Here is a 24,756-nt window from a genome sequence, read left to right as displayed (position 1 = left end):
CCTGCTACGCTTGCCTTCTCTTGGAATCCACTCCGTTACCGTTAAGGACCAGCGGCTATCTTTCCTTCGCATTACATGCCCTGCCGGAGCCCACTTCCTCCTCTTGATTTCAACTAGGATATCATTAACGCGCGTTTGTTCTCTCACCCACTCCGCCCGCTTCCGATATCTTAACGTCACCCCTATCATTTTTTCTTTCCATAGCTCGCTGCGTTGTCCTTAACTTAAGCTGAACCTTTTTTGTTAGCCTCCATGTTAGTGACCCATAGGTGACTACCGGTAAGATACAGCTAAGACAGTAAGAGAGTGGGTTACTGCCATTCTTATAGTTTGTGAGCGCAATGCACTGTGTTCTCCTTCTCTGGGTATTGGATCGTCAAAGCTTATAATTAGTTTTTCAAATCTACTGATAGTAGTATTATAAGCCTTGCATAATCAAACGAAAGCATCGAACACCAAAAGGAACGACATAAAGAAATAGCTCCTAAGTAATCATTACGTGAATCGTTTGTGCTACGTTGTGCCCAAAGTATTAAGCAAGTTGCAGGGTGCTAGATTCGCTGCTAGACCCCACAGCGGGTATAAAAGCGGAGAGCAAAAGAGGGCGACCGGAAGGCACGCAGCAAAGAAGGTATTAACCGATTGTTTGTGAGCCAGCACTGTCTCCAGAAGCTATTATGGTGCTAGCCCTCATGCCGAACCTTTCTACTATGCAAATGTAACTAGTGTATGTCGATCTGTTCTCGTTCACCTAGCCGTTGTGTTTCTGGCTGGCCCTGGTCCTGCTCGGAAGCCGTACATTGTGCTATAAAGCTCAGCCGGACTACCGTGATGACCCTGAGGCCGCAACAGCGCTTACTCCAAGCTTCTGGTGCCGCCATTGAAACCCTTTCATGGTGTTAGAGCCCCGAACCTGGCTTCAAGAAAGGAACGCCAGCCCGTGACTCCTGTTGTGGTACCGTGTCTTGACCAGAGAGTCGGCCGAACGCTCATTGTAGATAGTGCAGGGAAGTACTAGGGCCGCAAGTTTAGGAATAGCGAATGCACACCCTAAATGCAAACCTGTAAACGCATCCGACTCCCTCAGGATGAATCTTCGAAACATTCCTGTAACCGTTCCGAGCCAAATTACCCAACCATTCTAAGCAACCCAATTCCCGTTCTTGACTCGTGAGATTAGTGGAGCCTCCACGCGCTCTCGTGTGGTTTGCTACTAAATCTACAGATTTATTTATATTCTCCTTCAGGTGCTGAAAACAACCATTGCCTATCTGTAGAGGGCTAGCATTCACTATGCGTACTCATTCACCCTCACCTCCTTAGGGCTAAGTATATTTGCTGAGACCCGAAAACGACCTGTGTCAGTGGTTGTTCTCCACAAATTGTTAACTCTGGACATCGCGTCTTCCCCCTCTGCTCCTGACCAGTTCTTACTTCAGCTGCTTCGCAGGGCGTACTTCCCCCAAGAGCTACCAGTAGCGGCTACCTCCGTCTGCCTGTCCATCGTGTCAGCCTTCTCCGTAGATCCTTCCCCCAGGTACTGTCCCCGTCTTCTCTTACGCCACCACCTCGAGAGTTGTACGTTTTCGCCATCAAGCTTCCCGACATCTGGCCATCGTACTTAAAACTTTGGTTCCTCAGAATCGAGGCCTTGTAGCGGCGGCACCGCTTTACTTGTCTGGTGACCATGTTCGACCACGTCGTGGGTGCGCTCACACCTACTGCTGCCGCGGTTGTTCGCGACGTCCTAAGCTCTCCACCTGCCGATCCCTTCATGAAAATCTTTGGCGACCCTCATCCAGCGCAGTTCTGAAAAAGAGTCATGTCGTCTGCAGAAGCTTCTCACCTTGGTGGAGCTCGGAGACCGCAAGCTTTAGAAGCTGTTGTGTCGCATGACCTCCTTTGCTGGAGATCTGGATATTTCCCATGACAGCGCTCTCCTGTGGGAACTCTTCCTGCGGCGCCTGCCTCCGCAGGTGCGCATGATCCCTAGTGCGCCTTCGTCACAGACCCTGGAATCTCCGGCTCATATGGCCGGTAAGATTATGGACGTCGTCTCCCCTCCGTTGCCGCAATTCACCGCCCTCCTACCCCTCAAATGCCCAGCGCAGCTGCTGACGATTTTTGTGCGTCTCTCACCGCTGCTAACGAGGAACTCACCGGGAAAGTAGCGCAGCTTACAGGTGACCTTGCTGCCCTTTGGACGCACCGGCCGCGTTCCGCGTCTCCACCCCGCCGACCAAGTCCAAGTCCTCCAGCCACCCGTTCTCTGCCCTCCGGGACCCTTTTCTGGTAACACCGTCGTTTCAGCTCTCGCGCACGGCAGTGTCGCCAGCTGTGCGTCTATGCGGAAAGCGGTCCGGCCGCATACTCAATGCGACTGATGTTCTCGGCCCAAATACAGTCGCCTCTTCCACGTCACCGACCGTGTTACTAAGGTCCACTACATCATAGGCGCTTGCGCCGAGATCTGTCCTTGCCCCGGCGGTGGCCGAGGAACGCTGTACCTCAGACTACCCTCCTCTGACCCAATCAACGGGTCGTCCGTATGAACAAATGGTCGATCCGGTGCACATATGGTCAGAAGTCAGTGACTTTTGACACCTAGCTCCGACGTACCTTTAGCTGGGTATTTGTCATCGCAGACGTGTGCTCCCAATCATTGGCGCCGACTTCCTATGGCACTACAGGCTCGTAGCTGACATGTGTCAAAACCGCATCCTGGATTCTAAAACGACGTTGGCAGACCAAGGTGTTTCCTGCCGCGCTCTACCCCTATGTCTCCTCCAGGCGCACAGCACCGATCCCGACCCTTACTCCGAAGTACTTGCAGACTTTCCGGATGTCTTCTGAGCACCGTCCTTTCAAGTGCCGGTCGCTAACAGCGTGACCAATCACACTGACCACTGGGCTTCTCGTGTTTACTCGCGCTCGTCGCCTCACACCGGATCGCCTCACTATCACCAAACAAGAATTTGAGCGTATTCGGGACTTTGCCATCATCCATCACTCCTCCAGTGCTTGGGCATCGTCCCCTCCATATGGTGCCCAAAAATATTGGCAACTGGTGCCCGTGCGCTAATGACCATTCTCTTAAAAAAGCTAGAGTCCCTGACCGCTACCTGATGCTCCACATACAAGATTTGATACCGGCCCTTCATAGCTGCACCAGCAAGGTCGATCTTGTGAAAGTGTATCACCAAATTTTGTGGATCTCTCGGAAACTGCGAATACCGCCATTATAACGCCTTTTGGCTTGTTTGAATGTCTGAGGATTACTTACGGTGTTCGCAATGCGGGGCACATTTAAGCGCTTTGTTGGGCAAGGTATGACGGGTTTCATCGCTTATCTTTACACCTCGTTTTGAGCCCCACGGTAGAGGCCCAAAGCACTTGACCTGCGTCAAGTGCTCGCAAGGCTCAGCCGCTTTGGTCTGGTCGTCAACGATTCTAAAAGCGAGTTCGGCGTAGCAGAATTAGATTTCCTCGGCCATCGCGTCAGCTTCATGGAATTTGTCTGGTAACGGCCCGTGTCTGCGCCATCATTCAGTTTGCTCGGCCCACCGCCACCTGGCAACTGTACGAATTTCTTGGCCTCGCCAATTATTAACCGCGCCGCCATATTGCAGCCTCCCTAAGAACCTCCTCTCGGGCCACGCCAAAGCAACCGCTCTGATCGCATGGGCCGATATAACTGATCACGCGTTCAGCAGCATTGAAGACAGCACTGCCAGCGCGGAGGTCTTGGTACATCTCAACTGTGACGCACCTTCGCCCGTCATGGTTGCTGCATAGGACACTCCTGTCGGCGCAGCCTTGCAGCATTTCGTCGCTGGAACATGGCAGCCAATCGGGTGCTTTCCCAAGAAACTTGCGGCCTCTGAACGCCGTTACAGAATGATCAATACATTTGACCGTGAACCACTTCCGCCGTTTCCACGAGGGACGCACATTTCCAAATCCTTACTGACCACAAAGGATTGACGTCCTCGCTTGATCCCAGCAGTACCTCCTGTAATCCTGGGGAAATCAGACAGCTCGTCTACATTTCCGAATTTACCAGCCACATTCGTCACGTCCGCTGCAAGTCGAACGCATTTGCCTACGCTCTTTCTCGTGCTGAAGGCAATGCAACAGACCAAGGCCGTCCAGTCATAGAATTCACGGCTATGGCCGCTGGTCAGGGAGCCGAAGACGAGGTACAGTGGCTTGGCACGCGCGACATCTGTCTGGTGCTGGACAAAATCTTGCTCCCTGACTGCGCCTCTCCCCTCATTCGTGATGTCGAGCGTTCGCCCTCGCCTGTACGTGCCTCGGCCATACCGCCGAACCGGCTTTAATGCCATCTGCTTCGAATAACAAGACACTGCACTGTGACTGAGAAGAACCACATTTATTGCGTTGCGCTTCCTCATACGCCGTGGGTCTGGACAGTGTGGCCAGAAGACTACAGCGTAACCCGCCACATACCGATACATCTTGCCTTCTGCAAGAAAAACAAACGACAGGGGAGAGTACAGACAAACACACACATAAACACACCGGCGAAGATTACCGAAACCATCAGCAGTATCGAGTGCATGTTGACATGAATGGTTCTCGTCATCATACTCGTCTGATTTGGGCGGTGTCATCGGCTAATGTGAAATGCTGCCATTTGGTGAGTTGTGCGCTGAAGATGGGCGCCGTGCTGAAGCAGTTTTGTCGTCTTCACCACTACGTCATTGCTCTGTCGAACTTGGGTGTAGTGTGCGAGTAATACCTCGCACTTGATTCCGGTCTTCATACTCTACACTCGCGTCTCTTGGCAGATATTCTTCTCTTGTTTTCCGGATGTCTTGCCGGTTATTTCGTACGGTGTTTCCGTCTTCTGTCCTAAGCAGATAGGATCGCGCAGCTGCTTATCTTGAACCGTTGCCTTTTTTGTCCATCCACAGTGGTCCAGAATTCGTTCCGCGTCTCCTCTTGAGAGGACTAGAAGTGAAGTGGCTGGCCTAGGTTTGGTGTGTGTTTTTTGACCTCCACTGCTGGCTGGACCCAATATCAGGGAGGCGGCGCCGCAGTCGTCCTCAAATAAATAGATCAGCTGGGCTTCGACCATCTTACAAAGGCGGTAAACAAACAATAGTTCAGAACGCTTATTCAAAACAGTCCTCGAGCATCTTTAGTCTTCTTAAGCAGAAGCTTGACGATCTGAGCTCCTTTCTAGGCAAGAGCTTGGGGAAATTTTGTGCTGGAGACAATGTGCTTGAAATCTAGTAACCGGGCAAAGTCGCGAAAGGCAGTCAAGTTAACTGCGGGCCGCCATCACTACGCACATCTTGCGGAATGTCGTATCGAGAAAAATCATTTCGAGCTTCTTTACTACGCTTTCTCTAGAGTTCTGCACTAGACGTTCCTCCTCGGGGTAAACTGAATACGCATCATAGACGAATAAGTACGAAGCTCCTGCATGGTAACAGAGATCGATTCCAATTATTTCCCTTGGGAAAAGCGCTTCAGGGCTTCTGATGACAGGCTCTCTTGGTTCACGGTAGGCAAAACGGAGGCATGTTCTGCATTTTTTTTTATTGATACTGTTGACCCTCGCTTGAGGGTCGTTACAGGGAGGGAATACAAATGCAATGTACAACAGAAAAAATTCATGTCTCATAACATCAAGTTGGGTGGCCCCGACACAAAATATCGATAGAACGTTCGAACTTGTGCACATCCGATTGCTCAACAACTTCAACTGGCAAAGCATTCCACATTTCGATGACATCAGGAAAAAAAGAGTACCTAAAAACATCAACACGTGAGTCGTAAGGCTTGATTGATCGATTGTGGCTTGTTCTCGCGCTGCGTCTTCCCGGAGGCTCAACATACCTATCTGATTTTATCTTGAAGTGTCCTTGAATTATCTGAAAGAAAAGCTTTAGTCTTGATTTTTTTCTCCGATTTTGAAGTGACTCGAGCCCACATGAGTTCAGCATTTCCGTCACTGAGTCCCTTCTTCTGTATCTTGACGAAATAAACCGAGCAGCCATTCTTTGAATTCGTTCCAGTTTATCTTTTAGAACTTTTTGGTGCGGGCTCCAGACGACACAAGCGTACTCCAAGGATGGGCGGATGAATGTTTTGTAAGCTATCAGTTTGACATCTTTTGTTGCATGTTCCAATTTCTTCCTCAGAAAGTAAAGTTTTTGGGAAGCTGTCGAGCACACGTTATTAATATGTTTATGCCACTGCAGATTATGTGCAATTGTGACGCCTAAATACTTGAAGGTATCAACATTTTTTAGATTATTTTTTCCAACATTATAAGAAAATAACTGCACAGTCTTCTTATTAGTTATATGCATAAAAGTTGATTTTGTGTAATTAATTTCCATGCCCCATTTTTCGCACCAAAGATGCAAGGAATTAAGGACACGGTTTATTCTAATTTGGTTGGCAGCTTGTGTTATTCGAGAATAAATTAAACAGTCGTCTGCAAAAAGCTTCAATTCTACGGGAGACTCGGTAACCTCGTTAATATCATTAATATAAATTAGAAACAGTAATGGAGCTAAAACCGACCCTTGAGGAACGCCAGAAAATACTTCTAATGTAGAAGAAAAACAATCATCCACATGCACAACCTGCCTGCGATTGTTCAAATAGGCTTTAATCCACTTAAGAATGGTTTCGCTAATTCCTGCTTTGTGTAACTTGAAAAGTAATTTACTGTGTGGAACCTTGTCAAATGCTTTTGCAAAATCTACGCAAATGACATCTATTTGCTCTTGGGCATCTATGGCTGAACTAAAATCATGTATCGTTTCTATAAGCTGTGTTATGGTAGATAGCCCTCTTCGGAACCCGTGCTGATGCTGATAAAAGAACGCGTTATCCTCGAGGAAAGTTAGTATGTTTACTTATGATGTGTTCCAATAGTTTACAGCTGATACTTGTCAGGGAAATTGGGCGATAATTATTTGCAAGTAGTCGGTCGCCGTTTTTAAAAACAGGTGTTACGACTGCGCACCGCCAATCTTGTGGCAAGGAGTTAGTGTGTAGGGACTTTGTAAAGATTATTGTCAAGAAAAATGATATCCACTCAGCGTATCGCTTTAAAAACTGGGTTGGAATCCCATCCGGCCCGCTAGCCTTTTTAGAATCCAAAAGTAACAATTGATTAAACACGCCGGCCTGAGTCACGACCAGGTCTTCCATCGAACATGAAAGGGAGGAAGGCGGGTACGCGTCACAGTCATCATTGCTTGGTTTAGAAAATACAGACTGGAAAAAGTTATTGAAATGATCTGCTATTTTTATTTTTTCTGTTACTATGTTCTCACCAATTTGAATTCTATTGATTTCTTCTTTATTGCCACTAAGGTAAAGCCAAAACTTCCGAGGTGCCGTTTTAACGAAGCTACTTAATTTTTTATTAAAAAAATGCTCTTTTGATTCCACCAGAGCCGTTTTTAAACTCCTTCGCAATTTCGATACCTCAGCTGAGCTGTCTTTTCTCCTGCGCAGCCTCTTTATCTTGCGCTTAATGTGTATAATAGGTCGATTAATCCAAGGGTTACGGGGTTTTATTTTCTTTTCTCGAGTTGGAATGAATCTGTCAACGCAATTTTTTATGATATTCTTGAAACGTAGCCATAGGTCTTCAACTGGTTCACAATCGCAGGCATGTTCGAATTCATTATATGACATTTCTAAAAAATCTTGAATGGATGTGTCGTCTGCCTGCCTATAAGCCTTAAATTGTACAGATACAAAGGGTTGGCCACGAGTGTTTGTTCTGATCGGAATGTGCACAGAAACCATTCTATGGTCAGATATCCCGTCTTTAACAGACACAGTACATTCACCCACTCTGCCCGAAAGAAACACCAAGTCCAAAAGTGACCGGGATTCGAGTGTTACCCTCGTGTCTTCTTCCACGATTTGTTTAAGATTGTGCGAAAGCATTATTTGCAGCAGTGCTTCGGAACTAGAAATTTCAGCGTTCCCAGGTAGGAGTCTGTCCCAGTTAATGCTAGGCAAATTAAAATCTCCGGTCATTATTAGTCTGGTGGTACGGTTCAAGTGAGTGCATAAGAACATATTAAGGTCATCCAAAAACTCTGGTGAAGTGGCAGGCGGCCTATACACTGCGCCAACAAGGTAAGCAACACTCGCATAAGTAATTTTGCACCAAACTGTTTCAGGCAAAGTGCACTCGACCATTACTGCATCTATAGATCTTTTGACAATGATTGCAACACCCCCACCACGAGTATCCCTGTCCCATCTGAACATCTGGTAGTTTGGGGGCACTATACAGTGACTAGGCACACCGTTGTTTAGCCATGTTTCGGTTACGACGAGCACGTGTGGACTTTCTGTCATTAATACATATTCTAACTCGGTTACTTTGTTAAAAAGGCTACGAGCATTCAATGATAAGATTCGTAGCTATGACGGGGTGAGTTCAGGTGTTGAATCGGCGGAATTATCCGAGGTGTAAGAGCCATCATGCGAGTTGCCTGCTTTTCGAGTGCGTTGCTTGAACTTATCTCGGGAGTTCAGGAGCGAGCGTGCGTCCTTCTCGTTGTCCCATGTGTATAACTTGTCATTTATTTTGAGCTTGTCGTCGATCAAAAAGACCTTCTCGCCCTGCGCCCTTTCAGCAGAGGCACTTTCCCACAACTTCCTTCGCACCGCTACCGTTTCCTTTGCATAGTCATTGCTCACACTAACCGATTGTCCTTTCAGTTTGCTACAGTTCAGCACTTGTTGCTTTTCTCTGCTGTCATAAAATTTCATAATAATTGGCCTAGGCCGTTCTTTGTTCTTTTTCCCTATGCGATGGATTTTTTCGACGGTTTTTACTTCAACTCCCAGCGTATCATGAAAAATTGTATCTATGACAGCTGCCTTTAACTCCTTCTCTGAATCGCCGATTTTTTCAGAAACACCAAGAACCAGCAGATTGTTACGACGACTATAGTTTTCATACTCAATCAGTTTTCTGGCCTGTTGCTGAACTGTTACCTCAAGATATTCAATTCTTTTGTTCAATTCTTGTATCACTGCCAGAGAATCAGTCAGTCTATCAGTCTTTTCATTCAGCTGACCAATATCCTTGCTGATATTAGTCAACCGGCAGTCAGACGCGGCTTGATTATCTATAATCGTCTGTAACAGCTCAGCTGTCTTAGGTCCGGGGTTTTCTTCTATGTCTCCCGACATCAGCAGCAACAGCACGGACCAACAGTCAATAACCATGCAATGAAGCCTACCACGGCACGGCAGGACGACTAAAATCTATTGTCACTACGGTAACAGCAGTCTGTGGATGGGGAACCAACCTGCACAAACAGCAGCAGCGGGTGCGCCATGCTGTCCGCAGGCCAGATGCCGTGCCCTCTGATCTGGTCGGTGTCGCGTCGTTCCTTAAGTAGATCGGCTGCTGGTGAAGTCACATCTCGTGGTCGATATCCCTTGATTGTGTTGTTGCTTGTGACGTGGCACGCGCAAAGCATCAGGGGTTGTATCACGGTGATGTTGGTCGTTGATACCGGGGTGGGCGTCGCATGCAAAATCCACGGCAGAACCTGCACAAACAGCAGCAGCGGGTGAGCCATGCTGTCCGCAGGCCAGATGCCGTGCCCTCTGATCTGGTCGGTGTCGCGTCGTTCCTTAAGTAGATCGGCTGCTGGTGACGTCACATCTCGTGGTCGATATCCCTTGATTGTGTTGTTGCTTGTGACGTGGCACGCGCAAAGCATCAGGGGTTGTATCACGGTGATGTTGGTCGTTGATACCGGGGTGGGCGTCGCATGCAAAATCCACGGCAGAACCTGCACAAGCAGCAGCAGCGGGTGAGCCATGCTGTCCGCAGGCCAGATGCCGTGCCCTCTCTCGAAGTCATGTCCTCGAAGTCATGACATTTCGAAGTCATGTCCTCTCTTTTTCTGTATCCGGGCCAGCCTTGACCTTGTTTTTGTTATTTATGCGGCGATGCCCTTCATGAAGGCGTTCCCGCATCTGCCTGCGCATGGGTCTTGGGATTAACACCTTGATGCCTATTATCAATAGTCCATAAATGTGGGATAATTCTGATCAGAGAATGGTGTACGGGCGAGTTAACCTAGGTGTAAACCGCTTATTACTTCCTTCACTTCTGTATCGTTCTGCGTTATTTTCTGCAATCTTTGCTTTGCTTCGATGCTTGCCAGTATTTTTGTCACATGTCTAATACGTTCTTCCCCTTCGTTAGGAGAAACACTGAGGGGGGGGGGGGGGGGCAGGTATACAGTATAAAGCATCGTCTAGTAGCAGCTGTTTTTCAGGCATGAGCTGGAAGTAATATTGAAATCACATCAGTCGCAAAAAAATTGCTACGAACGAGGCGGTATTTCGGCGATGTTTCTTTATTCGAATCGCCAACAATGGTAGATCAGTTTTGCAATTATCTTAGTATAAACTGTGAAAATCATTCACATCCAAAGGTGCCTCTATTCCACATCCAAGTGCCTCTATTTCTATCTGGGTGTATCTTGTTTCGGCCTCAGTGAGCGCACGTGAAGCATATGCCACCGGTCACCAGTCCTTATCATGTTTTTGTGATAGTGCGGCTGTCAAAGCTCTCCTCGATGCATTGGTGCTAATCTTGATTGGCTTTCGCGGTGAAATACCGCGTAGAACAGGCGTCATCAAGGGACGCAGGCTCTTCCACTCTTTTACATGAGCCTTTTTTCACTCGAAGCACTTGTCTTGCAGGATTCAATACAGCCCACCTTTTCGTTTTTGTTTCGAAAGCAACACTACTAGAACCCCGCTCAGCCCGTTGGGTATGCTCGTGGTGGTGCGGCTACAAAACGACCTTGAGTCGCCGTCACCTAGCAACCACTTCAGCTGCGCTCCTACAGATGGCGCCGCGCCGCTGCCACCTGTCGCCTACACACCCATAGGGCACCACCCTCGCACAGGCGCTGGGTTTCACAGCTCATGACGGTGTCGTGCCGGCTAGGGAGGTAGCAACATCCAAAAAGCGACTGCGTCAGTGGTGATGACTGACTCTGCGATCTTGTCGTCATGAAGGGCGCGGCTTCATGACGACATGGCTTCATGGCTTCTGACCCTAAAGACGTGGGTTCGATCCTGGCTGCGGCGGTTGAATTTCTTTGGAGGAGAAATTCTAGAGGCCAGTGTACTGTGCGATATCAGTGCACGTTAAAGAACCCCAGGTGGTCAAAATTTTCGGAGCCCTCCACTACGGCGTCTCTCATAGCTTTAGTCGCTTTGGGACGTTAAACCCCATAAACCAAACCAAACCTCATTGCCTCAGTCACTTTGGGACGTTAAACGCCAATAAACCAAACCAAACCGAGATTTTCGTCAAGTTTGCTGAAATAAGTTGCATGAGCCAACTCTACTTGGAATCCTCTCTTCTAGGAAGTTCATACCTGTCGCGGCTGATGTTTTCGTTGATACATAGCGGGTCCACGAAGAACCGAATGCCATCGCTTTACTTTTCAAGAATAACAAGTGGTATTGCCAAGTCCCCGGGCTCCGCAATTTTCACAATGATGCGCACTGTTTCTAAGTCTTGCTGTTTCTCACGCAGGACAGCTTGTCTTGAGTGTGGCACACGTCTAGAAGGCGCAGCTACAGGCTTCGCGGTTTCCTTGATCTTGATGAAGTACAGACGCTTGACACATCCAAGTTCCTAAAACATTTAAGTCCGGAAATTCTGCGGCGATCTGATTCTTGAGACTTACCTCCCTTCGAATCACGTCATTGCGAGAGACAAGACCGAGACGCACACGTCGAGAGTCTCAGTAGTGTCTGCTTGCCCTTTCTCACAACAAAAAAGTTTGCCTGTAAAGTATGTCGCCAAATGAGATTGGTAAAGAAACAGTGCCGAAGTGTTGAATGTCATTTCCTTCGTAGCTGGTCGAGAGCATCTTGCGTGGGCTTATATTCGCCGGACAGCGTATTTTCTCTAGTAGAGAATGTCGCAGTAAATTTGCTTGACCTCCAGTGTCATTCTTGAATGTAACTTTTCGTCCTACCACCGTAGCGTCGGTTAACCAGTCATGTGCCGTATCTCATTCAACGTCATTGATTCTCGACTAACTTCTCGAGCGCGCTTCTTCCTTGTACGCTTCACTAAAACGGTCAACTCCGCCTGTGTATTTCACCTTGAAACACACGCAAAATGAATCTACTTTCGGCAGTTTGTACACGCCGGACAACTTGGTGCGCGAATTTTGTTCCCACAGTGCAACGACGAGCAGGGCGTTCTTTAACGCATTGCTCGAACGTGCCTTTACCGCACGCCACTCCCGCGCCTCGAACGCGTTTCTAGACACCGCACACTTTTACTGCTTGCTCTTCTTTTCCAGACGAGCGTCTAACTAGTTTCCAGCTCGGCTGCTTTGGAAAGTCTATTGCCTGTAAAAGGCAGAATTTTTTTCTCCGAGAAGTCCACCTTCTCATTCTTTGTTCCACACACTAGCTGGTCTCGTATCAGCGAATCTCTTAGGCTTCCAAAACTGCCGCTTTTCCGCTTTTATCTGTGGATCTCGCAGGAAAATTGTTCAAACGGTTCACCCTCTTACTGAATTCGGGAGCGAAAACTGTACCTCTCAAAGGCCTGGTCCGCTGCGGTGTGCAGTAGTCTTAGAATTTCTGAACGATTAACGATCACTGCGTAATCCTCGTGCTGCGTTGACGTGAGGTGAAAGTGCTGAATACGCCGATGGCCCCTTGACCGGCTGTGTGCAGAAATAAGGCAGCCTTTCCCGCACCCATGCATTCTTTGCCTGTTGCCTTGAAATGTAGGCCGTTGCGCAGCTTGAATTTCTTCCAATGATCCGCTGCGTTGTCCGATAGGATGAGCGGACCAGGATGCAGAATGGTGTCGATCGTGCGTTGTTCCAGCGTTGCGGCTATGACGCACCATTCACAAGTTGCGGCATGATTGGGTCACTGCGTCTACCTCAGGCTGCACCCCATTTCTCACGCCATGTTTCAAATAACAAGACTCTGACGCTGCGACTGAAAATGGAAAAAAATTCAGGGGGCACTTTGCTGACCTAAAGTGCGGTGAGGCGAAACCCTTTAGCGCGGTGTTGCTGCTTGTGTCCTGATGTGTGGTTAAGATGTTAAGTACACAATTGTTTCTGAATCTTAAATGCACGAGACGCTGGAGGGCGTTTGGGAGACATCCGTCTCATTCGACGGTTTTCAAACACTCTCCAGCGTCCTAGACAAGGAGAACTACATATGCGTTGGCAGGAAGTAGCGTAGCCATTATTGCACGCTCAGCTGCGGAACGGAAGGATGGTGGCTCGATTCCCATCGTGTACAAAGATTTTTTTCTGGTCTGACTACCTTCTGCTGACAACCTTCTGTCGACAACGATGAGGCATTAAAGGCTTTCGCTTTAAAACCTTTATGTGCTGTTGCAGCACCTGAAGGAATAATGCACGGGCTTGCCCACTGGCTCTTGCAAGGCCTTAATCACTGCCATATGCAGACAGGGGGGAATTGAAAGAGGCGTGAGAGGAAAGATCCGGAGAAGCACGTAACACAAGCGCGTCCGCCTTAGCGACGACGCCGGTTTTAAAAGCAGATGGCTATCCCCCCGTTGTCTCCCCACCTTTAATTTATTTTGTTGTTGCGAATGAAGGAAAGATGAAAAGGAAAGTACACAGGCCTGCGCACTGGTTCGAGCTGAGCCACAGTCACTGACACGTGCAGACCAAGGAAGATGAAAAATGTGAGGAAAGATTGAAAGAACAGACTTGCATCACAACAACCGCGTCCGCCCGAAGCAATGACGCCGGCTGTAACAGATACCCTGGGCCCCAACCCCCTCCACCAAGAACAGATATTGCGTTGCGCTTCCAGTTATATCCCGTTGCTCCAGCCAGTGTAGCCAGACAAACACAGTAAAACCCGCTGCATATCGATAACCCTCCATTATTTCGCCCATCCTCGCATTTACGTCACCCAGCGCCTTGTCACATCTCGTTACGAGCGGCCTTGCATCTGCGTCGACATTCCCTGCTGGTCGCGCCCGTGTCCCAGCTGTCAGTAGAGCAAGGTGCTTGGACACACTGAGATCTCCTCTTGACACAGTCCCGTCCTTGGACGCCCGCTTCAGCCATCTGCACGTCGATATTGTCAGTTTCCTACTTCCCTGCGCACCACAGCGACAGCAGCTGTGGTGCGCAGGGAGGAAGAGAACTGACAATACTGACGTTCAGATCCACCCTCCTCACACTACTTCTTCCTAGAGGCTGCAGAGCAAGCCGTTACTGCAATTGTCATCACACGCACGGAAGCCCGGTACAGTTTATGTTACTCCAAACCTGCGATTCTAAATTTTGCTCGAGGCACAGTCCATGTTCCTGCTGTTGGCATACTGGGCTGGCCCAATGCACTCCTTCCGCCCCCTCCCCCCTTCCCCCCCCCCACGCCAAGTGTAGCTGATATGGGTGCCTGCGCTGTCCTGGAATCCCGGAAACCAGGCCGCCAACCTTTTAGCCCGAGGTTCTTTAAACCGGGCTCAGGAGGCATCTGATCGGGGAATCAATCACGCAGCGCACGCACGCATTCAGCTAGATGACATATGCCTACAGAGGCTCGCGCCAGCTAAACCCCACACCTCCCTAGATAACAAACGCGCAACACTCTGGCGCAGACTACCGACACACGCTCTCTGCTCACCCCTTACCCTGGCTCACTCTCATTCCTCCTTACCCCCTATTGCTTGCGTCCTATGCCCAGAGTCCTTCGCCTCTTTCCTCCACAAACTCTCCCTCTTCCCTGCGGACCCTGCACTTCGGGACCTAGAGAACCTCAAGACCTGGGAGAACTGGAAGAACCGGCTGCGCTCGGAGGACGCGGCCGTGCAAACAATCGCCACCGACCGGGCTGCCAGTTTCATGAGAGAGAGAGACTCTTTAATGAAGAGCATAGAATTTAGCCGGCGTTTAAAAATCTCTGGCATGCTACTCTGCGTAGGGAGGCGAATTTGGGAGATAAAACCAGAAGGAGAGCAGTGTGGAACAGGTAAAAAAAAACGAAGACAAAATGCGGCCATGAAATGGGTACTAAGGATGCAATGGCGAGTATTGATGTCACCTATGGAATGATGGAGTGCATAGTCCGTCAAATGGGCTGACGAAGTTCACAGTCCGCACTGTGACAACTGTGCCTCGATAGAAACTGTGGAGCATATCTTGGATGAGTTCCCTGCGTATGCTAACGAGCGTGCGTACTATGAACATTGCGTGGAGAAGCTCTGCCCAGTGCCCCTAACAATGGACAAAGTTTTAGGTCCCTTAGCCTGCCTTAGGCAACAGAGACTTGCAATGAACTTTCTATTCACATATTTAAAAGGCACTGGACATCTCGATAAGCTTTAAATTCACTTGCACGTTACCTTCATGCATTCTTTATGCCAGTTTCATGGACCTTAGAAACATGAACCCATGAGAGTAGTGCGGTTTTGTAGGAACCCAGTTGAGTGCCCCGAATTCCTTTCATACAATAAAGCTTTTTCGCTCTCTCTGTCAGACTTCCGCTGATGCTGAGCAGTGGCTTTCAGTCAGGGGTCATAAAAGTTAAGAAAAGGCAGTTTCTGCCTGACTAAGATAAGTATTTAAGCAATGTTGTACGGTTTTCAGATTTTTTTTTGCCTATAGTTATTTTCCGTGCTGTTTATTTTCTTGCTTCTCGCTTCCACTATTCGTATCTGATTATTCTTGCGCACATGGATTCAGACATATGCCTGCTGGCGTAATTAAACCTATTTATGCTGTAAGTGACGGTTTTTCCTTCCCTTTTCTGCACTTTGCTGCTACGTTTGATGACAAAAAGTGTTGATATGGTATATTACGAATGGAGTATGTTCTTGCCTTAAAAATTACAGCTCTGAGTCCACTGTTAAAGATCAGCAAATGATAAGCTCCTCCTAGGAAAAACCGCGACACGCAGGTCTGCCGCCTTCACCAAGGCTAAGCTATTCCTCTAGAGTAACACAGGTAGGCAAGCTTCATATCTAGGAAAAGTATTACCCGCATGCTAAGGCAGTTTTTTCACTTGGTTATTTCCTTTGAAAGCAGACTCTATCGGGTGTGCTTTCAGCTTCTTTATAAATCCAGGGCTGCTGTGCATATTTTAATTGCATTTGAGGTCATGCATTCACGCCTGTATTAGGAGAAATTGCATCCGAATAAAAAAACTATTATCTAGTTTTCACATCAATTTCACAGTTTTCACATGCAGTTTTCTGACTCGATATTTGTCGCTTACGGTGGCTTACACGTATTGTAGGAAACTGCGTTGTAATTTTGATCATAATTTGCATCGCCTTCTTGACTTGCTGCGTGGGGTCTCTGCTAGGTTAATATTTCGTGGCAGATTTTTCCATTAATTCAAGAAGAAATAGCTGTCGCATTCCCTTCTCCCTCCAGACTCACCAGAGCAGAAGAAAGGTGCAGTGTTTTCCCATCAACTGGGCATTGGAAGGCATTTTCTTTTCTTTTGCTCGACTTCATATTCTTATTTGATGGTTAATCTCACATAGTTTTCTGCAATCATGCTGTAGACTCAAATGCGTAAAGTAGCGGAGAAAACGTTTCACTGCATAAGATGCAAAGCAGTTGCGTGAATGATGAAAATATGAGAAAGACTTCTCTCCGCAGAAAAAGCGATGAACACGAAACATGTTGCAAAATGCTTTGAAGAATAAGCCTCACTGGCAATGTGTTCATTAAAGCAGTAACTTCGACAAACACGTCGCCAAGGCGATGTTCTCACCGTAAAAAGCTCTCTGAGCTTGTCAGCATAGACGTCGGTTGCGTAGGATCGAAGGAGTATGCCGAATCCTCGACATGTCATCGTACTGTAGAGAGTCTTGGCATCATTGATGAAGGCGGGCCATCTTAACTTGCCCGCCGTGGAAGGGCCGTAGTCCAAGTAGAAAAGAAATGGTGTAGTTTTTCCAAGGCCTGTAAAATATTGGTAGCCTGATTCTGGGGGCGGGGGGGGGGGGGGGGGGGGGGGGGTAGAAGGAATGAAAAAATTAAGCAAAGTGTCAGCATTATGAAGAAAGTAGATTGTGTCGCCTTTCGTATAGTAGTATACGCTATAGTAGTACTGAAATTATGTGGCTAAACAAAACGTCTCCCCTCCGTCCATCATACAGATGGTGGCACTTAATTTACGCTACGGATTTTGGATGGCGACAAACGTAGGTTGCTTCGTGGATTGTAGCAGTTCATATGTCAGATTAACAATGCCCTCATGTAAGGCCCTCATGTAAGATGTAAGGCCCTCATGTAACAATGCCCTCATGTAAGATTTCAAAATTTCCAAAACACTTGTTCTTCCTCACCCTCTGCCCGATTTGCCAAGGATGCTGACCTACACTGTATCATTCCGTTTGGGCCTGCACAATACCTCCCAGTGGCGTCCCGCCTATAAACCTCCCCACCCCTTCCTCTTGGGAAGGTGTCCTGACAAGCACGGAGGCGAGTGACCACCGCCGGCTCATCGAGCGTGCCGACAAAATAGCGGTGGAAAGCGGAGTCATGGACTGTGAGCCCTTGACTGAGAGCCCTTCATGAGACTGATCTGACAGGCACGAATCCACAAGGCCAGAGACAGCTGCTCTTTTGGGCCTTCAGGATCGCGGCGGCACGTAGAGCCCTGAACTGAGGGCTCCGCTCAAAGAGACGAGCCCAGTATAGTTTTCTAATAAAAGGTTTTCCTCCTCCTTCTAAAATAAAAAAGGTTTCCGCACGTGCAAAGTGGAGCAGTAACTGAGTGCCTGTCAAATCATGCCGCTGAACACCAGTACACCTTAATTCTAGGCTGTCGTAGCCATATTCGGACCAAAAGGTAAGAGCCGGCGTAACGAGATTAGATTGGAGATTAAAATTATTGGAATAAAAATATATTTACATCCATTTATCTAAACCAGCCATGACCAACACCTTCAAGCCAGTCAGGTAGTAATGGTTTTCCTCTTACCTTGCGCCGGATGCACCGGATGCAACGAGACTACCTGTCCGCGGTTATACCGTCTTCGGGAGAGCGGCTTTTCTCTGAATCAAGGCGCTGTCTTCGTCGCAGTGCCCTCCGCGTTCATCAGTTCAGTCGCATCATCAGGAACGTCAACTAGTCTCTACTCAGAATTGCTCAAAACCGACTAGCCAACCGCGCCACGTCACCTTCTATAACGCCCGACCACTACAAGAGTGCTTCAAAGCCGAACAAGAACACCAGCCGCATACTGTTTCCAGCACAGCAACTTTTCTTGAAATAGATGGCGAAGCGATGATGCCATAATATATATAAATGGAAGCTTTGTAATGTTTATTTGCCTGCGCTGAGAACCGCCGGCAAACGGCTTCATCGCTTTGTGACGCGAGATCGAACCAGATTTATCTGGAAATTCAGCACTGCGCAGCTGCTTCTGATATTGCAGTGGGTGATTGCCGTGCCTTTCCCTGAAAGCATTTTGCCGGCTTCAAAATGAGCGTGCCCAAGAGTAGCAATGATTCCAAAGTCCATATATGTTCTTCATGGTCGCCTACAAGGCACCAAATGCGACATCAGTTTCAACGTTTAGTTGAAAACACTCCTAGAACGTGGTGCCACAGCACTTACCAGAGAAATATATTTTGCAGTAGAAAATAGAACGGTAAAACATTACTACCATGTGCACAACTGGAAGCAGTTCATTCCTTTAGCTTAAAAAGAGACGCGTCATGAGTGCTTGTATGAACCGTTTCTTCGTGGCAGGCAACGCAGCGATCGCTGCGGAAATAGTGCGCCCGCAAAATCATATTGCTCCCCCACGTATGATTCGTTCCTCTCGAAGCAATGGTGAGTGCTTGGACGAAAACAAGGAGCGGTAAACAAATAGCTAGCGTTGGGAATAACGTTCGAATCGGTAAGGCGCTCAGTGTTCGGGCCTTCTGGCCATAGTTTTCACTGAGTGTGTACTACTTTTCAGATATGGATGGAGCCCGAGCGATTCGCCCTACCAGCCTGGTATCACACCACCAGATGGCCGTTTTCTTCACGAAATCTAGATCAGTCGCAACATGAAAATATGGCAAGCGATGCAACAAGGTGCCGGAACAAAGTTGATAATCACGGTGCTTGATATTTGTGGCAACAAAATATGCCTGGTTCTACTTTGATGTAATGGCGAACTACCTTTCGGGTGTGACGTAGTTTGCGCGAACGGGTGGGCTAGCTTTGGCAGCCTTGACTGCTATGTATGAAACTGATATAGTTCCTATATTTCAAGTCGTTTCTCGTGCCATTCCTCAGTCTTGTATACCCGGCAGCCAGCCTAGCTTACGAAGCAAGGTATAAATGCGGCAACCTGTTTGCATGCGGGAAGAGAGCGGCGCCGCTACAGCTCTATCATGACGTCTTTCACAAACAACTGCGCAGAACATTGTTTACCTACGTCAAACTTTTCCCCTTTTTCTATTATTGGTACAGCTAAAGTTGTTGGTGACAGCAAGCCCAAGACGGTGAACGCATATCAGCGTAAAATAAAATGGGAACAGCGGGACGCGTGGCCCAAGAACTATTTTACTTCATCTGCCTGTAGCCATCAGAGATAGGCGTACTCTCACGCTTAGCGACAGCTTTGCCTGTCTTTCCTTTGACGTTCGTTTTTCTCGCTTTGCCACTGGAACGGCATATTTCTGCTGGTGGGAGAGGAACAATGTTCTGCTCAATGCCAGAATCGAGAGGTTCGGAAATGGCCACGTTAGATACCGACCGCAACCCGATCAGTTCTTTGTTTTTCCTGTTCGCATCACAACCAGACGCTGATAACCGGGCGATGATAGAAGCAGAATGAAAGCTACAACATCAGTGTGTCAGCGTTGAAAGATAAATCAGGGTTATCACTCCTCTCAGAATCGTCTTTTCTTGGGCTAGTTGGTTTTTCATGCTGTAGGTGTTTGCAGCGCACACGAAACACGGACGGACAGAAAAGGGAACGAAACACAGCACTGTCCGTCCGTGTTTCGTGTGCGCTGCAAACACCTACAGCACTCCTCTCAGTTCGTCGCGGCATCGCCAGCCTTTGCTTATTCTACAAACTTTACCACAGTTCACTTTCCTGCGTGCCCTATATCGTCCCGCCACCCGCATATCTCATCGCACTGTCATCTTTTCCAAGTTTCTCGACCACGTGTCTACACGGTCACTTTTGCAGCCTTAATTTTCACCCGTACCATTGTGGACGGGAACGACTTTCCCAGAGATATTGGAGCCATTATGTGCTCCGCCACCTTCGCTGACAATCTTCATGCTCAGTTGTTATCGTGTTAACACTTTCCGCCTACGCATATTATACCCACCCCTTATGCAATGCCTCTTACCGGGCCTTTAAGGAAAATAAATGAAATGAAAAGATCAAAGTAGGCCGTCATGGCGTGTGCTGATTGCCAAGGCCCCACGCGCCAGCTGCCAACCAGCTTCAAATGGCGCAAACCGCACTACGAACCTATCGGAGCAAGCATCAAATAAATGCCTTGTGTTGCAACCAAAAAGCGACAAACACCCGTTGGAATCGCCGAAACTGATCGCCGGACTTACGAGATAGCGAAGGCCTGCGTTACAAACCACTGCGACATATCTTTCCACGCGGTCGCGCCTTCCATTTACTTCTCGCAGAACCTGTACAGTGATCAACAGTCGGCGCAGAAAAGTTTTGAAACAACGGCTGGAAAGTTTCTACGAGTAAAGGGAATTAAGCGCGGTCGCTACACCAGCGTGGGCTACAGCCGCTCCTGCCAGCAAAGTCGCGCTGCGCAATTTGCGATCTGTGGAAAGTATGATCATGGTTGGATCGCGTGTTTGATATTCGTACTGTGCGCTACAGGCTTCGTCTGTTTTGCGCCGGCTGACGTCACAGCAGTGCCACTGGCCGAGCCTAGCTGCGGCGTTACGTGCTATTGTGTATAGCGCGTAGCGCGCTAATTTTTTCATTGTTGCCCGAAGAAGAGTAATTCGTAGCGTGTGAATAAAATTATGACTGTACTGCCTCCGCAAGTCGTCCCGCCAGGATGACGGACTACTCACGAACAGAAAAGACTGCATGAACTGCCTGCCTACGAAATAAGCACGACTCCTGCGTCACAGAGCTCTTTCAGATTCTTTTGGGCTGATAAAATAAAACCCCAAACAGTACAGGCTGCCCCATAATATAAATTCCTACAACGGCTGTGCCCCGGCTTCGTGGCTGCGTCGCCGCAAAATGGTAACCATTTACTTGCGACGATATGAAAGCCGCATGCACAATGACAAGCAAGAGCTCTTACCTGGGAAGCCGCCACTGCTTTCTTCCTGAGGTGCAAAAAGGATAAAGATATCACAAATACCCGTCGGCGGCAGCTGCTGGGTTCGTAACCTTTGCCTTCTGTCACGCTGTTGCGTCAGAAAAAAATGCTCCCCGCTCATTAAATGGCACAGCAGCGGCGGCGCTTCTGAAAAGAACAAGAGCAGCTTTAAGTTGTTGGCTTGTTGTAATTAACCACGAGGCCTTCCAACAAACAACAGAAAGACGAGACATGTAACGTGCGCGAACTTTCGAGTGTTTATTAGTAGAGATGCGACCCCTATTTGGATGCACATAACAAAGAACAAATGTACAAAACAACTAAGGAACCCAACAAGATGGGAAGTGCCATTCATAAACCGAAACCCATGTACCACCGCTTCCCATCGCGCTGCTTGTCAACAATTCAATCTCACTCTGCGTCAGGCGGAGGCAGTTGAAAGAGGATTAACCACGGCTCAAACGGATTAACTACGATTTCATAAAAATTGTTGACGCCAATGGCTTCGCGGCCTCCTTGGAAGAACACCTGTTGCTTCGTTCTTGTGTTCTATCCGACTATAGTTACATTTCTGTTATCTTTTTTATATCTACTCTTTAATGTCCACGTACAAAACGCAGCTAAACTGCACTTAAAAAGAATTTTATCGCACGTGTGGTGGTATTCCATGCTGCTGCTACGTGCTGTCATGCAGCACGCTTCCGAAGAGCCGGACTTGTGCTGTGCTGTTCTAGATTTCCATCAAACGAAAAAACTCCAATGCAATAAGTTCTATAGTATACATCCGTTGTCACGTAAGTTATATTTCTGCCATATGCTCCACGGGCTTTTCGAGAATGCCCTCACACCATTGCGTGCCGCACATGCTGCAAATCTAATGCTCCAAGAAATCCCGAAGTGTCTTACCATGAACTGGGATCGAACGTAAACGTTCAGAATGTGGGCCGCGCAAAATTTCGCGGCAAGGCGCAGATACAAGGCCATAAATTGGCTTTGTATCTTTGTATAAATTGGCTTTGTAACGCTCAAGTGCTCTTGTGTGCACGCTGCGTTTCAAAGCGGAAAACTACAGGAAAGGAATGAAGCACAAGGTGCTGAAGCCAACAGATGTTCTGACAATTTTGATTTGTACTCGACATACAAATGACCCCTGCTTTCCCAGAACCAGAGAAGGCTGATCTGGCGCTCTGTCCTCTCGTGCGAGCGGTGCATCAGAAAAAGACATGCAGAAAACATTGAAGGCTGAGAAGAAATGCAGACATACGGCTGTTACTGTGGAAACGGGGAAAGAGAACATCCCAGCATGCTGCCGCATGTAGCGTAAAGCCATGCTGCGGATTAGTGTCTCGTTATCGAGGTATGTCGTCTAAAAGACTGAAGATAAGGACAAAAGAGAAGGAAAAGAAGACTCCTGCGCTCATGAACAACACGAGCTTGGCAATTGGTTCCCAAATTAGGCGCTTACTGGGCCGAAATTACTTCCAGAAAGCTAAATTACTACTCGCCATCTTTTAGAGACGTCCGCAATACTCAAAAATTTATAGCTCCATTATTTGATAACGTACTTTTGCCCACACAAAAACAATTAAGTAAGCTCCCTGCAAAAATAGACAAAGACTATTAGTGAGCATACTCTAAGCAGCGTCAGTAGATAATACAACACGTTAAATTACGTCTTCAGTAGAGCTTCATGTGATGTAAAAATTAACTGCCCATGCGAATAATATCTTTGTGCGAATTCATGTACATTTTTATTGTTTCGCTTACAGAAATTACTTGGCAAGTTCCCTTTTCTGAGTCATTGCAGGTATTTAATACTGTAGGAGGGGGTTGTGGCTCAACAGAACCTAGGTCGCTTTGTAACGTTCAGCAAAGGTTCGGGCCACGCGTTCGGGCTGTGACCGAGCTTCACGCCTAATGATCGCCATCGTCTTTCACCACCACATTTCACCACAGTCAGCGAGAGCGGCTGCTGCACTACAATAAACAAGAAGACATTTAAACGACAAATGCTTTTTTATTTCCAAAATCGCAGGACACAAGACGACTGACGCAAGCTAGTGGGTTACACACAAAACTGTGCTTTCGTCGTATCTCATAAACTAGCTTAACCACAAGGATTCAGGGTTTCAGAAGACGTTTACTACGCTAGCACAAACAATGTTAGGAAGCGCAGTGCATACGGACAAATAAAGACGATAATTCGGCGACATATGGGGCTGCTGCCAAGCCAGCGCGTCGGCTCCGATGGATGGATGGAACATACCGGCGCCCCCTTCGAAACGGGGTGGTGGCAGTTGCAATCATGCTTGGCTTTTTCGTCTTTATTTTTGTTTAATTGTGTCGTAAACTGTCAACAAAATTCGCCACTTTCTTTCACTACGGTTTCCTACACTTCTAACTGTATGACCCACCTCTGCTTTTCAGCCACCAATCCTCGAATCGCTATTTGCTAACATCCGCCGCAGATTTCTTTACTTGACCTTTGTTATCTCTAAACCCTAGGACCTCAGGAAGAGTGACTGTGCCTGCATCGACATCCTGATGGATGCCATCAGATTTCAGTATGAGGTGTTCAACTGTTTCTGCAGATCTACCACACACAGCACATGGGTCATCATCATCGTTAATTTTTTTTTGTAGCTGCGCATACTAAGACATCCTGACCTAGCTCCAATAGTAGGGCACAGCTTCTTGAGTTATCATAGAACAATTCCTTCCTGATCTGCCTTTTCCAGTAGTAGGTATAATTCTACAGTATGCTCTTCTTTCATTGAATTAATACAGTTTTTAACTTTCGCGTTTTTCACCCGTCGTTTTTAACCTTCTTTCTCCGTCTTCGTGTACGGCATACTTACCTGGTTAGTTTCCTAGTTATTTTCCACGCCACTCTGAGTCAACGATCTATCTGTATAGGTATTTAAATACCTTAGCTGCCCACCTGTTATCGTCCAGTTTCCTCAGGCGTTCTTCATACAGTATTTCACTTAAGCTTCCCGTGCTTCGAAAGATGCCCAGCCCATATCCCCATGTACTGCGTCGTATGTGGTTTGGCCATGGGAACCTAGTGCTAATCTTTCAACAGCTCTCTGAATTACTTCGAATCTCGGCTGAACATCTGCCCTTAAGCACAGAACCGCATTCCCGAGAGTAAGGCCCGGCACCATTATTCTTTTCCATATACCTCTTAGTACTTCATATCTGATGTACACCCATAATGCCCTATGTTTCATTATCCCGGCATCCCTTCGCCCTTCACCGATAGCCAGCACCACGGCCGCCGCGGCGGCGCAGAATCGAAGTTTCGTAATCACCGGTGGCGCGGTGTACTCGGTGGGCCTCGCTGGCCGCTCCTACGAGACACTAAGCAGCTGTGTTCTGGCAGAGGAAGTCGTCGTTC

The 24,756-nt window shown here is 47.8% G+C and overlaps 1 protein-coding gene across 1 annotated transcript in view; it reads right to left on the bottom strand.

The window, feature by feature from the left end:
* The window catches only part of LOC149325452 (uncharacterized), a 103,392-nt gene that overhangs the window by 66,585 nt on the left and 12,051 nt on the right, over positions 1–24,756 (bottom strand). Inside the window, exons 2-3 of the mRNA XM_089563121.1 lie at positions 21,339–21,503; positions 16,801–17,015 (exon numbers count right to left, since the gene is read on the bottom strand). Coding sequence (XP_089419247.1) covers positions 16,801–17,015; positions 21,339–21,477 — 354 coding nt within the window. The 5' untranslated portion in view covers positions 21,478–21,503. The remainder of the gene's footprint in view (positions 1–16,800; positions 17,016–21,338; positions 21,504–24,756) is intronic.

Source organism: Amblyomma mixtum, chromosome 10 (genome assembly GCF_055824585.1).
Source record: "Amblyomma mixtum isolate Tamu chromosome 10, ASM5582458v1, whole genome shotgun sequence".
Classification (NCBI taxonomy): Eukaryota; Metazoa; Arthropoda; class Arachnida; order Ixodida; family Ixodidae; genus Amblyomma; species Amblyomma mixtum.
This window is presented reverse-complemented; position numbering and strand designations above follow the sequence as displayed.